Source organism: Lepidochelys olivacea, assembly GCF_965140295.1.
Source record: "Lepidochelys olivacea isolate rLepOli2 genome assembly, chromosome: 27".
Lineage (NCBI taxonomy): Eukaryota > Metazoa > Chordata > Testudines > Cheloniidae > Lepidochelys > Lepidochelys olivacea.
In genome coordinates, this window is record NC_140437.1 from 10055113 (window position 1) to 10069600 (window position 14488).

At 39.8% G+C, this 14488-nt stretch overlaps 1 protein-coding gene across 1 annotated transcript in view; it reads left to right on the forward strand.

The window, feature by feature from the left end:
* Nucleotides 1-14488, forward strand: part of TANC2 (tetratricopeptide repeat, ankyrin repeat and coiled-coil containing 2) — a 690066-nt gene that overhangs the window by 435493 nt on the left and 240085 nt on the right. The window contains exon 6 of the mRNA XM_084615604.1: nt 3407-3517. Coding sequence (XP_084471730.1) covers nt 3407-3517 — 111 coding nt within the window. The remainder of the gene's footprint in view (nt 1-3406; nt 3518-14488) is intronic.

Here is a 14488-nt window from a genome sequence, read left to right on the forward strand (position 1 = left end):
GGGCCATAGAGACAGTATTACCCTCCGGCCTCCGTTAGTTAGTCGTATCTCCAGGCCAAGGCTGAGGTACAGTGGCAGCGTGCTCCTGAGTCGGGATGGGGAGTAGCATGCAGTGCTGTTGTACTGCTTTTTTTTTTTCTTTTTCTTTTTTTTTTGTTCAGATGAATAGAGGACTGCAGGCTGCCTTGTTTTCAGTCCAGCACTTTTCACCAAGTTCATTTCAATATAAGCAGGAGAGATTTAGTCATTTTGATGATTCACTTTTACCCCTTTGTTGGGTTAACAAGATTTGATTTATATTTAATCCAGGATAGGCACACCGCTGCTGTTAGCAATGTAGGGAGTTGTACTCTGTGAAATAAAGATATGACATCAAGAAAAGGATGTAATACTAACTGTTCTATATGTTAAAAGAACAGGAAGACTTGTGGCACCTTAGAGACTAACCAATTTATTTGAGCATAAGCTTTTGTGAGCTACAGCTCACTTCATCGGATGCATTCGATGAAGTGAGCTGTAGCTCACGAAAGCTTATATTCAAATAAATTGGTTAGTCTCTAAGGTGCCACAAGTCCTCCTTTTCTTTTTGCGAATACAGACTAACACGGCTGCTACTCTGAAACCTGTTTTATATGTTGTATGGAACATATTTTAAAATGTACTTCCTTGGGCCCTGATTCAGGAAAGCATCCCTGTTCATGACACCACTTAAGTACATGCTTAAATCCCGTTGAAGTCAATGGGACATAATCCTATGCATAAATGTTCAGAACAGGAATGGACTAATACATGTACTTATATATTTTCCTGAGTTGGCCCTAAATGAGGAAGAGGGGAAGATGAAAATTTGACAAGACGCAGAGTGTCAGAGTTGTGAAGAAGGGCAAAATTTTAAAAAACATTTTTAAATGCATGTCATGGTCATAACACACTTTACATGTGCATCTGTTTTTATGGAATTTATATAAGATTGAACTCTAAATAAATATATTAATAAAAGAAAGAGACCTCTGAGATCTAGAAAGCAGATGTAAGTAGGGTAAGGGACACACAATGAATGATGGAAAAGAATGCTTTGATTTGTGTATTTTACTTCCTCTCCCCACAAATGTACAAGAATTAAATCAGTGATTCCGTCTTGCGGTCCTCATGACACAAAGTAACCACGTAAGCCTCAATCTTATGATTTATGATGCTACCTGAATTCCTTGATGAATGTGCAGTTGGGGCACATCATTTCTTTTTATGTGAGGTTGCTATATGTGCTGTGCTGCAATAACTCCTTTTTATTTAGTGTCAGGTAAATGTAGCTTTACATAACTCCTGGCTCTAAAATTGGTTAGCCAGAAACTATTATGGAGAGAAAGACAAGCTTTACTTCTTTATAAGCTGTATTAAAATCCTTCCAGTGTTTACTTAAACAGTGTCAAAATGATGCTTGTATTCTTTATTTCATCTAAGGATGTGTTGTATGCCATACAAAATCTTAGTAAATAGGAAGAATAATGTTACTGGACTCTCCTCAGTGGAATGAAACCTAAATTTCAGTGCATGCGTTTGTGAAAGAACAATTACAGCTGCAATATTAGTAAAATGATCTGTGTGGGATGATTATCTGGGTTGGTTCTAAATGTTACAATAGTATTCTCCTCAAAGTTACCTGTTTTCATCAAAGTCTCCTCTTCTATCACCATAGTAGAATTCTGGGAACCATTTTTGTGTTGCTGGCTGTTTTTACAAACTCTCAGCTAACTGATGGAATTTTTATCATTTCCATACTGATGACTTGGAATTTTAAACTTATCATATTGCATGGTGTGGGCTGTGTTGCACAGCATATGCTAGGAGCCCAGAGTGATTGTAGTACATATATTCAGTATCACCCAATGTGTGGTTGTATTCAGAAAAGTGACAGTATAGAAATGGCACCTTCTTAGTCATCAGCTCAACTCCCCTGGAACACATTCTGTTCTCAGTTACACCAGTGTAAATTCTGAGTAATTGTACTGAAGTCATTGGAGTTGCTCAGCATTTATAGCAATGTAACAGAGAGCAGAATTTGGTCCCCTGCATGTATTCTGTCTCATAGCTCTCTCTGCTTTTGTGCTTAATGTAATTTTTTCCTCTTTTTCTTTCTGTTAGTACTGTAGAAACAATGCAGTTAGAGAAAGTGAGCTGGATTGTATTCCTTCTTTTGCATCCGCAGAACCATTACTTAATTTCCAGTCACGCAGGAGGTCAGTTAACCCTGCAGTTACATGCAGTAGCAACAATGAGATTCATAGCTGCCATTACGGGTATTATTTGACCTGTAGAGCCTTTATTACACGTGATAGTACATGAGAAGGAAAGAACCCAGCTTGACTTTCAATTCCCAGATTTAAAACTTGCAGGACTGGCAGGTATAAAAGAATCTTTTTAATTGTAAATTGAGGATATTTGAGTTGCTGAGACATTAAACCTGGTGACCAAGTAACTTTTCAGATTACACTCGGACGTCAGTGGATTTGTGAGAGTTCCATTCAGTTGTAATTTTCATAATAATTCCACTTTGAATATTGTATAACTTTATCCAATAATTTCTGCATATATTAACTGTTTTCCTAGATTTGTTTCTAGTGGCTAGCAAGAATTTTTGTTTAAAACCTCAGCATTGAAAGTGTTTTTATAAATTGTATTTCATTACACACAAACATCCTAAAGCCTAATGCCTTTCACAGTGCTCGCAGCTCAAATTTGTTGCTAAAATCACGTTGCTGTAAAAGTCAATGTTTCCTTACAGTATCAGCTCAGGCAATATCTTGGCCAAAGAAAAAAATACATTTTTGCTTCTTTCTTTTAACTCTCTTATACTTAGCGCTTGCAAGGCTAAGAAGCGACATGATCAATTTCCTTCTTAAGCTGTGTAGTCAGATAACTCATATTTAAAACTGAATTTCCTAGAGCAGAAGATACTGAGTGCCACTGATATTTTGAAGTTGAAGTTTCTGTTCAAAGGAATCATTTTAATTATTTAACAATTCAAAATGCCTTAAAACTTAGCAGGCTCTGTTTTCCTCTCTATGATCTTAGCCTTTCTATAGTTGTTGAATCCAGGTTCATTTGTTCCTCATAAAAGATTAATTTTAGAGAGGGGCTGGGAAAAAAGCCAGTGTTTAGACAACCAAGAACTGTGCTTCAGTGCTTGCACACTTTAAAGTAAGACTTTGCAGTTTGTTGTAGCTTTTGAACAAGCCCATCTCCTTTGTGAAGAATGCAGATCATTTTTTTTCTGGCATGCACAAAATAAAGGGTAACTTAATATGAGTCCGACACAGTGTGTCATTTAGTTAAGTGCTTCCATCTGTTGCCTGCTGTTTCCCTTACTCTTGACCTCTCTTTCTTTCTTCCCCCTCCTTCTCCTTAGCCCCCCTGAGGAAGGCAAAGTTTGTTGAGAGCCCTCGAATCCCAGAGTCTGAGCTTGGCTCACCAACGCTCACTTCAGCACAGAAACTGGACGTTGATGCATACTGCCCTGGTAAGCATGCATGCAAAGCGTTTAGGACGGGCCCTTCCAGCACAGCACAGTTTCATATGCATTGTGCCCCCTTTTTCTAAATATTTGTTTGGCCCTTCCCCCAACCTAGGTTTATGGACTGACCCACTTGGCTGGGTGGCAGTCTCTAATTGATATCTGTACTTTATTTGTCACTTGTGGTTGTGTGTTCATGCGACACATTCCCCCCTAAAGTATGAAGAAGTTACTACAGAGTTGATTTTAAGTGAATAAAAGCTGATCAAACAGGCATACTCTCTTAAGGCTGATTTTTGTTACTGACATATCTTCAGAAATACTGGAATAAAACACATACTTCTGGTGTATTCCATCATTAAATCATTTCATACATAAGCATAAATTCTTGTATATTTGCTATTAAGAACATCACATTTATTTCAGAGGAAGCCATTAATTTATGTACCCTGCAGAATTTAGGAACTCTCAAAATGTATGCATCTTGTTAGAGGCCTCTGTCGTAATCTGGTTAAAAACATAGTTGGAACTGAAGTATTTTATTTCCCTGAATTAACCTTATATTTTTCCGACTTTTTGGTCAGTTTATTTGGTAAATATTTTCAAGCACTCACAGGCTGCACACAGATGTGTGAATGCCATTACATTTTTATATAGCTGCATCTTGCTGAGAACTCAGTATCTTTTCCCAGATTCTTCTGAACTTGGACTAGTTGCTTGGCAACCTCATTAAGGTTGAGAAGATAGTTTATGGAGCTGTGTCAGAGATGTTACAGTTACAGTCGGCTGCAGATCAGGGCTTAAAGGAGCAGGAAATGTTCGTTTTCAGATCTTTGCTGAATTCTGTAATTTCCTCTTCTGGATGATGAGCTACAGGATCACATGATCAGCATATTCCTATGACAGAGTAAAATGGTACCAATTGCTTCCAAATATTCTGTGGCCATGTGGAATCTTGCCTTTAGAATCATGTCCAGGTAGAGAATGTGCCAGTACTTGAGTCAGTGTCAAAGGACAATATCACTTTTGTCAGAGATGTGTTTAAAGAAAATGAATGATTTGGAGAAAAGCTATATTGCACAGATATTCAGAGAGAACAGCTTTCTTTAATGCAATATGTTTGAAACAGAATAAAATTCTTACGGGAAAGTTGTTGATACTGGATCACTATGCTCAGAGAGTGCTTTCTTTGAGACCATATTTACTGTGAAAAGTGATCATTCTTTCTAAATGTATCAGTCAGTATTACAAACAGAATTTTACTGATATAACTTTTGCCCTTTCTATGTAATTAAAAACCTTCTACTGTGATGATCACAATTGGAAAAAAATACTATCATGGCTGTGTATTTATAAAGAACTGTAATTGAACTGCATAGTTTGCTTAAAAGGAATTAAGAACTACTCTCTCAAATTTAATATGACACAACTTTTGGAGGATGCAGACGCTTAAAGGCCTAGCAGGAGACAGTCAAGAAGCGCTGCTTTGACAGAGGAGTCTTGAATTTTGCCCTCTGTTTTGCTTCTATAGCTTGTTGATAGTGCGGATGAACATGTTAAAAATGTGTGAGGACTCTCAGCACCTCAACAACCGTAAAGTGTACTTAACAAAAAAAACAAAACAAAAAAGGCATGCCTCTGTGGATGTCAATGAGAAGCACTGGATTGAAGTAAAGACAGAGCCAGTAGATTATGGGAGGCCCAGAGGACATTTTTTGTGTGTAGATCCACATGTCAAGATATCTGTCGGGGGCGCCTGACCCCCTGCTGCCTGGTTGCACATTTGGCATCCAGCAGCTCTTTTAGCAGGAGAACTGCAGTTTATTGGATCCCAGAGACTGCAGAGTCTGAATGGCTATGCAGACTTGAAATGTGTAGTTATTTATTTGTTTGCAATCAATATGAGAAGTTCTACTGAATAGGACTAGAACAATCTATTGAGGAAGAACTTCTGAAACTGAGGCAGCCATTTGCACAGAAAAGGGAATTTGTATAGTGTGCGATTCGCTGTTTTCTTCCTCCTTCCCCCCTCATGCCTTGGAACATTAAAATGAGGTATGTACATGCAATCAATACTTCGTGGGTATTTACTCTTTTCTTTTGTGGTAGAACTGGGTTATGCTTTAACTATCTGGATCCAGAGTCCCTGCTGTGAAAACAGTGGTAACCTGAAGGCTGGAGCTCTTGCTTTCTACTAATAAATTTTTAAAAACCCTTATTCCTCTGTGAGTTTCTGCTTGATAGCATATAACCCTTGCTTACATGGAGGTGTTGTAACTAGCCCACTTTATTAAATGCCTAATAAATACTGTTGGGGGCACTGAAAAGGCTTCTAAAGCATTTGACTGTAAACGTTCTGATTCTGTTCTGTCCCGTGCTCTAGTGAAATTGCTGGGAGTGCAGGAATTCATGGTAGAAAATCTCAAGTACAGACTGTTAGAAAATATCTGTATTAAAGTAGATATTAGTTTGCAGTTAGGAACATAAAATGCACAGAACTCGTATTGCCATCTAGGTATGCATATGTGATAACAGGGTGGATTGGTGTGTTTTATTTTGTCTGTTAGATTTATACAAAGGAAAAAGAGCACCAATTTCTTCATTCTCGGTGCCCTTGATAGAACTTAAAATATCTAAAATCTAATCACTATGACTTAACTTTGGCAATTGACAGGCAAATGAAATATTGAAACACCCCCCCTTTTCTGCCACTAACCATCTCAAAATTCTCCACCTTCACAAATGCTAGGGGGAAAAGTTGAGCTTTGAAACAGGCCCTAAAGATCATAAAATTTGGACTTCTTTAAATAGGGCTGAGAAACACCAAAAGCTGAAATGTCCTCACAGAGAACACCTTGCCAGCAGCTCACCCTCTATTATACTACAAGTGCTTCAGCTCAAGCTTTGTCAGCGCAGAGTGGTTGTCCCACAGGTATGAAGGTCAACAGGCATGTAGAGATTTAGAAATCAAAAACACCTTTTTAAATTTCACCTGAAAACTAATAGTCTGCAACTAGTGCAGATCCTGGAATACCGGTATAATAGACTCACTGCATGATACTCCCATATGAGAAACAGACACCTGAACCCTGCACCAAGTTCAGTTTCAGTTGGTTATAAGATGTTGCTGTACATCAAGCAATGTAATCTTGAGCTGACAAAGGTATGGAAGACTGTTACAATATCTGCAGTTATAAGAAACAGTCACAGCCTCCTGATGGTGCATAAATGATAAAAAAACATCCTGAATATGGCTGAAACCTGATCTTCCAACTAGGTTCCATATAGTTCAAACCTGTACAACAAGAGATGGACACACACCTCAAGTTAAGGGACAGGTGTTATCCACATGCCTTTGTCAACCAGGATCACCTCAGTTCTTCTGTGGACTGAGCTTCAACTAGCTAAACCTCATCCTGCCCCCATCCCAGGCAGACACAGGGTAAGGTTAGTGTTGGGTATTTTATTCCTCCTTATTAGTTCTGCCCCTCACAAAACCACAAGAGGATCCTTGGACCTGTAAGTCAGTGTTTTGGGCCCTTTAAGGCTAGCTTATGGCTCAGTTCAACTCTGACTCTGTTGAAGCAGCAAGGCATTCTGGGCTTGCATTTCTGGGGAAGCTGAGATTAAAGGCTGTAGCAAGGAATACTGGGAAAGAAGGCAGATGAGGTCACTACTCATAACAGAGAGAGATCAGGAAGGGGGCAGGACCTTCATTGATTCTGGAAAAGGCTTGGCTAGGGTAGAGGGTCCAGGAGAAAAACCTTGGGAAGGAGTTGATGGCTGGAGAAAGAGCTTTCTAAAACTCATAAGAGGAAGGGTAAGGAGCTCTGGAGAGGTGGAAGTCTACACAAAGACAGACAGGGCTGGGAGCTGGTCATAGAGAGACCTGACCCTGACATACAAGCATGAGAGGGGTTGGAGTGTACTCTGGGCAGCAGAAGTCCATAGGCAGTTTGGAGACTGTTGTGAGTCTTGCCCAACATCATATGGGACTTTTCTATCATAGTGCATATACACAAGAATACCAAATTAAGGTTGCCGTGGCAACCTTAATTTTGGCATGTCCTCACTTTTGAGATCTGAACTTTGCAATCTGAATGCAGTTTAAACAAAATAAAACAGTTTTGTATTAATATGCCTAAAAAGACCAAACTTGGTGCATCATCTCGAGGATGGTTAGAATATATAGAGAAAATGATTGATCCTAGCCTGACTTATACGGGGTGGTACAGAAAGGTACATTAAAGAGAGAGATCGGTCCCCATAAGAATACAAGCAGTTTTTATGCACAAAATATTTTCAAAGGAATTTGAAATCATTTCTTTAATATTTGACCTGTTTAAACCCTCTTCTAAAATGCCTGTGTTCTCTGAAGGACTTTATCAAGTACTGTCAAAACATAGGTATCCTTGAAGTGTAAAGTTAAAGAAAAGAAGAAAAAAATACAAGGATAAAGATACATTTGAGTAGGGGTAGCAATAATTTGTAATGCCATCTGTGATGGGTAGTCTAATTAGTAATACACTTAAAGGCCATTTAATACAGTAAATAGTGATGAGAGGAGAACATTACCTACTCTGCATGTAGAAATAGTCATCTTGGTTTGTGGTGCCTCGGGATGGAATTTTGCTCAGTGCTAAAATGTTTATTTTTAAATGTCAGGCATGTTTCAGCACACTACTAGGAGGTGGTTTCCTGAGTAACTGTTGTCCTGTGGTTTGCCTTTTGTGCTTGTATCATGCAGTATTTCTTTTGATATGTTACATTATGGATCATTGTAGAATGTTACATTTTAGGGAGGAGCAAGGGGAGAGAAAGGGATTCCTGAGAGAAGGTATATTTCTGTTAGTAGGGGAGGAATTGGGGCTATTGAAGCAAAAATGTTCACTCTCTATTTAAATATTTTTTATAATCTGAGCATTCTGTCCAATATGCTTACGTTCTTCTGCAAAATGAAGAATATGAATTAAATTCTTTAAGAAGTAGCAAACAAAAGTGAGAGCAGAATTTGGTCCAGTTGTATAAAGTGTTATCACAATATTTCAAAATGATCCAATCAGAGATGACAATGAATAAGTTGTTTAGAATTTTTGGACAGCAAATATTCCTCCGAGCTGTAGTGCCAGATTTCATTTTGTAATTGTGATAGCTATTAATTTTGAGCTCTATCTTGCCCTGTTTTGTTTTGGAGTGCATTTTTTGGAAAAAGAGGATTCAACTTTACCTTCTTGCCAGTACCTCCATGGGCAGGATACACTTAGTGCTGTCATGAAGGAGTGTAACCAGTCCTCCACCTCCCTGGATTCTATATGGTGCACTCGCCATTTGATAGATGGGTTTATGTTCTAATCTCGGTCAAAGCAGCAGTGAACCAGAAAGTGTGTTGCCTCAACCTTCCTAAGCCATCCTGAGTTGCACTGGCAGGATCACGAAGTGCACAGCCAGCATTTTTCCTCTTCCCCGCCTTGCATGGCCATCGCATGGAAGAGCAAGATTTTATCTTTAGGCCTCTGTTGTTCAACTGTTAATTATTTTGGTATTGACTTTGGCATTTGTGATTTAATATCTAATGATAGCCAATAGTGTCTCCCTAATGCTGACATTTAGAAGTAGCTTTGTTTATATGATGTGTGGTGTACTATTCACTTTGTTCCACCTGGTGTTTTACTCTAAGGACTTTAGACTCTAGATTACTTTTTGTTTTCAACTTTGCATCTAAAACATGCCCACATTTTTATTTATAAATGCTCAGGAAACCTATTAGACATGTCTGAGATGGATAGTGCTTTCAAGTAATTGCCTTTTGTGTTAGATCAGTGTTTTCAGTTGCATTTTGCCTGATTTATTACCTTGTCATTGCATTTCAAAGGCTAACCATGTTACAGCATTATCTTTTAATTTGATTCAATTCTCCTTCAGAAATTTTGGGACACAAATCTTAAATGCTTGGTCAGTGGATGTTTTGCTTGCCTCACAGTAAGATCAAAGTAATCTGTTCCGATTAATAACTGAATTAGATATCATATGGGTATCTCTTCCATTAACAGTGAAAGGCAGTTCACCACCTCCGTTTTGTTTATGTTTAACCATGCATTTTTCTTCTCTTTGATTTAAAGAAACATGAGGACTGAGATTTCTGCATGCTCTACCTCTTAATTTTCAATATATAAAGTCCATATAATTCTTCATATCTGGATCATGGTTTAGGTTTTCAAAAGAAACTCTGCTCTTTTTCTTTAAAAATAAAATAAATGCAAGCAACGCAGCTCTCTCAAGAAACCCTACAATAGACCAATATGTGCATCATGTGATGAAAGAAAATAACTTTAGTGAAGAAATAGGTTTCTGGCCTGCCTTTGTGAAGTAGTGGTATAAACAGGGAGTGAAAAGAAAAATACTTTAAACATTTCAAAATTATTGTGGTTTTGTCTTGTGCCTTAATGATGGAATCTCTGCCACTACCTGCAACTGGAGAACTAAACTTACTCAAGAATAGTAGAAAATGGGAAAAGACAAAATTTAGTGCTGCCAAAGGATTTGACTGTTTGACCTTTTGGTTGTCCCCGTGTTACCTAATTTACTGACTTGGAGGGAATGTGACATCAGAGAGATCTGCCCTAATTGCAAAAAGAAGTTACGGCAATGTAGTGTGTTGGTTCCCCTGGAAACCTTTGCCACTTTTGAGGATTCCATTGGGAGGACAATGCTGTTTTCTTTCATTGTATCTTGAGGTAATAATAGCTAGATCAACAATTGTAGGTAATAATAGAAATAAATCCTGAAAGCTAGTGTAGAAAGCTGAAATAATTGAATGTGATAGAAGTAAAGAAACAGATTGATAGAGCCAGAAGAGTTCCCAGAAGTTACCTACTACAGGACAGGCCTAACAAAGAAAATAACAGAACGCCACTAGCCGTCACCTTCAGCCCCCAACTACCCACCTGCAGAAGTAAAGAAACAGATTGATAGAGCCAGAAGAGTTCCCAGAAGTTACCTACTACAGGACAGGCCTAACAAAGAAAATAACAGAACGCCACTAGCCGTCACCTTCAGCCCCCAACTAAAACCCCTCCAACGCATTATTAAGGATCTACAACCTATCCTAAAGGATGACCCAACACTCTCACAAATCTTGGGAGACAGGCCAGTCCTTGCCTACAGACAGCCCCGCAACCTGAAGCAAATACTCACCAACAACCACATACCACACAACAGAACCACTAACCCAGGAACTTATCCTTGCAACAAAGCCCGTTGCCAACTGTGCCCACATATCTATTCAGGGGACACCATCACAGGGCCTAATAACATCAGCCACACTATCAGAGGCTCGTTCACCTGCACATCCACCAATGTGATATATGCCATCATGTGCCAGCAATGCCCCTCTGCCATGTACATTGGTCAAACTGGACAGTCTCTACGTAAAAGAATAAATGGACACAAATCAGATGTCAAGAATTGTAACATTCATAAACCAGTCGGAGAACACTTCAATCTCTCTGGTCACGCGATCACAGACATGAAGGTCGCTATCTTAAAACAAAAAAACTTCAAATCCAGACTCCAGCGAGAAACTGCTGAATTGGAATTCATTTGCAAATTGGATACTATTAATTTAGGCTTAAATAGAGACTTGGAGTGGCTAAGTCATTATGCAAGGTAGCCTGTTTCCTCTTGTTTTTTCCTACCCCCCCCCCCCAGATGTTCTGGTTTAACTTGGATTTTAACTTGAAGAGTGGTCAGTTTGGATGAGCTATTACCAGCAGGAGAGTGAGTTTCTGTGTGTATGGGGGTGGGGGGATGTGAGAACCTGGATTTATGCAGGAAATAGCCCAGCTTGATTGTCATGCACATTGTGTAAAGAGTTGTCACTTTGGATGGGCTATCACCAGCAGGAGAGTGAATTTGTGTGGGGGGGTGGAGGGTGAGAAAACCTGGATTTGTGCTGGAAATCACTTTAGATAAGCTATTACCAGCAGGACAGTGGGGTGGGAATAGGTATTGTTTCATATTCTCTGTGTATATATAAAGCCTGCTGCAGTTTCCACGATATGCATCTGAGGAAGTGAGCTGTAGCTCACGAAAGCTTATGCTCTAATAAATTGGTTAGTCTCTAAGGTGCCACAAGTCCTCCTTTTCTTTTTGCGAATACAGACTAACACGGCTGCTACTCTGAAACCATATATTATGAGTTTCAAAATTGTGTCTCAGTTTAGACTGATCCATAGACGAGCTGCCATTTTGTAAACTTAGCCTCTAACCTGATACAACTTGAGCAGAGAGAGGACTTAGAAAGCTGCATTTATGAGTACCTGAAGTGGATAAACAACTCAGACTAGTCTGTTGAGCCTTCTTATCTAAAGGGAAAAGGCTCTGGACAAGGATTTCTGGAAATAACATTGTATGTGCAGTTTATTGTTCATGTGCTATCTTTAGCTCTATAACTTTTATACCCTGCTGTTACACAGTGTACTTATTAAATGGATTCTTAAACAGCTTCAAATAATTCTAGTGTTCTTCCAGCTTCATCTTATGATCTAATAATAGCCAATGCTCTGTGTAACTTGGGACTCGGTGTCACCAACATAACTCTAAAGAAGCTATTTTCTTTATACATACAGATTCAGAACCATTTTAAATAACTAAAAATGTATCATGGCTTAGACGTTCTTAGAAGCCTACACCGGAATGATATGTGTAAGCTCTTTTAGCAACAGAATTTCCTGCAACATTACACCCTTACCTGCCATTCTGGATAGATTCCAGACAACTCAGCAACAGTGTTCTGCTTCAACAAGTAGGGATGTTTGTTCCCAGTACCTGTCTTGGAAAGTGGCAGTCTTCTGAGACTGGTGTTTGGCTGACTGGATATTTCCTGTGGCCTTCTAACTTGCCACTAAACATGTATGTAGACAGACAAATTGTTACAGCGCTAGTGGTTTTTGAAGCTGTCCATGGTAGACCTGTCTTCTCTGCCACAAGCAGCAGTGGAAACTCACCTTGTTTTTGCTTCACAGCAGAGTTGAATAGGGAACTCAGTAACAAATCTGATTTTGTTGGTTTGGAGCGGACATCTGTATCTCTTTTCACTCTTCTTTTCATTGGTGATAAGAATGACTCTGGCCTTGCCTTGTCCAATCTTTCTGATCACTCCACGTTGGGCCAGGCAATGCTGGTATACAGATCTCCAGGATCTTCTATTATTTGTAGATTTATTAAAAAAAAAATAAAAATGGGGCATCTAAATGCCTTTAGTGTAACTTATAAAAACAGAATTAGATCAGCTTCAGAACAACAAAATTTCCCTGTCCCTCAACACCTGGTTTCTCTCAAAGACCTATCTTCACAGCAGCCTTTGTAATTTGATATCCGGTGCAGTGTGCTCTCAAGGGACCGTGGCTATTTCATTCAAAGGGTGAAAGCTTGTTCCAGAGCGAGGGCTCCTTACACAGAATGCTCTAATTCAAGCCCCCTCTCTTAAATTGAGGGGAGCCAACTTGAATGCCTCTGCCAATATGGCCTGAGGGAGAGAAGTGGCCTCTAAAGCAGCAAGGTCCCAGCTAATTTAGGTCTTTGTAGATCAAAGTCAGCACCTTAAATTGCCACCTCAATCTGGACGGGGCATGGTTTTTGAAAGGTCTGGAGCATCTCTACCCGCACTTCTGGGATCCCGTCCCCCAACCTGGGACCTGAATCTCGTGCTGTCGAGGCTCATGGGGCCTCCGTTTGAGGCTCTGGCTTCCTGCTCTCTCCTGCTTCTCTCCTGGAAGGTTTCGTTCCTGGTTGCGAAGTTGGTCCACTGGGTATCCGAGAACAGGGCGCTTACTTCGGAGCTGCCCTATACAGTCTTCTACCAGGATAAGGTCCAGCTGCGACCGCACCCCGCGTTTCTGCCCAAGGTCGTTTCCCAGTTTCATACTTCAGTTCATGCTTACCCGTCTTCTTTCCAAAGCCTCATGTGACATATGAGGAGCACAGGCTACACACCCTGGACGTCAGGAGGACGTTGGCCTTCTACGTAGATAGAACAAAGCCGTTCTGTAAGTCAACACAGTTCTTCGTTGTGGTGGCAGACAGAATGAAAGGTGGCCCAGTGTCTGCTCAGAGGATTTCGTCCAGGATCACGGCCTGCATCTGCTACTGCTATGAGCTGGTGAAGGCCTCCACCAGCAGTTGTGACAGCACACTCGACTAGGGCACAAGCGTTTTCAGCGGCCTTCTTGGCACAGGTACAAATCCAAGAGATCTATAAGGCCTGGTCATCTGTCCACATATTCGCGTCTCATTATACACTTACCCAGGAAGCTCGAGACAAGCTGGCTTTGGCGGAGCAGTGCTGCAAGCTGCAATACCGTGAACTCTGAGCCCACCTCCATTGATACTGCTTGTGAGTCACCTAGAATGGAATTGACATGAGCAAGCACTTGAAGAAGAAAAAACAGTGATAATTGATACGTCTTTTGACACTTTTTAATTACTCCACTACTTCTTCTTGATTTCTCTTAGTGCCTGTTCTATCCAAATGAATTTGACACTATCTAAATTTCTTCAGCTAAATGTCTCGAATATAAATAGAATAGCTGTTACATAGTACTTTTCATAGAGAGATCTCAACATGCTTCACCCACACTGTGTAATAATCCCCATTTTACAGGTGGGAAAACCAAGGAACAGATAGGGGATGTAACTTGGCTCAACAGCATACAATAGGTCAGGAGCCGAGGAATTGAACTGAAGTCTCTTGACTTCCAGTCTCGTGCCTTAGTCATCTAGTCACACTGCTTTCCTAATAATAAATAATAATAATAAATATTTAGCTCTTATTATAGCACTATTCATTCTTAGGTCTAAAAGACTGCTCTTGGGCAAGAGGAGACTACTCTGGTGCAACTTTCTCTTTAGTTCAGGTCTCCTATTTGCTTATTCTGAACATCAGGTGAGTGTCACTCTTAAATTTTCATTCTCCCACAT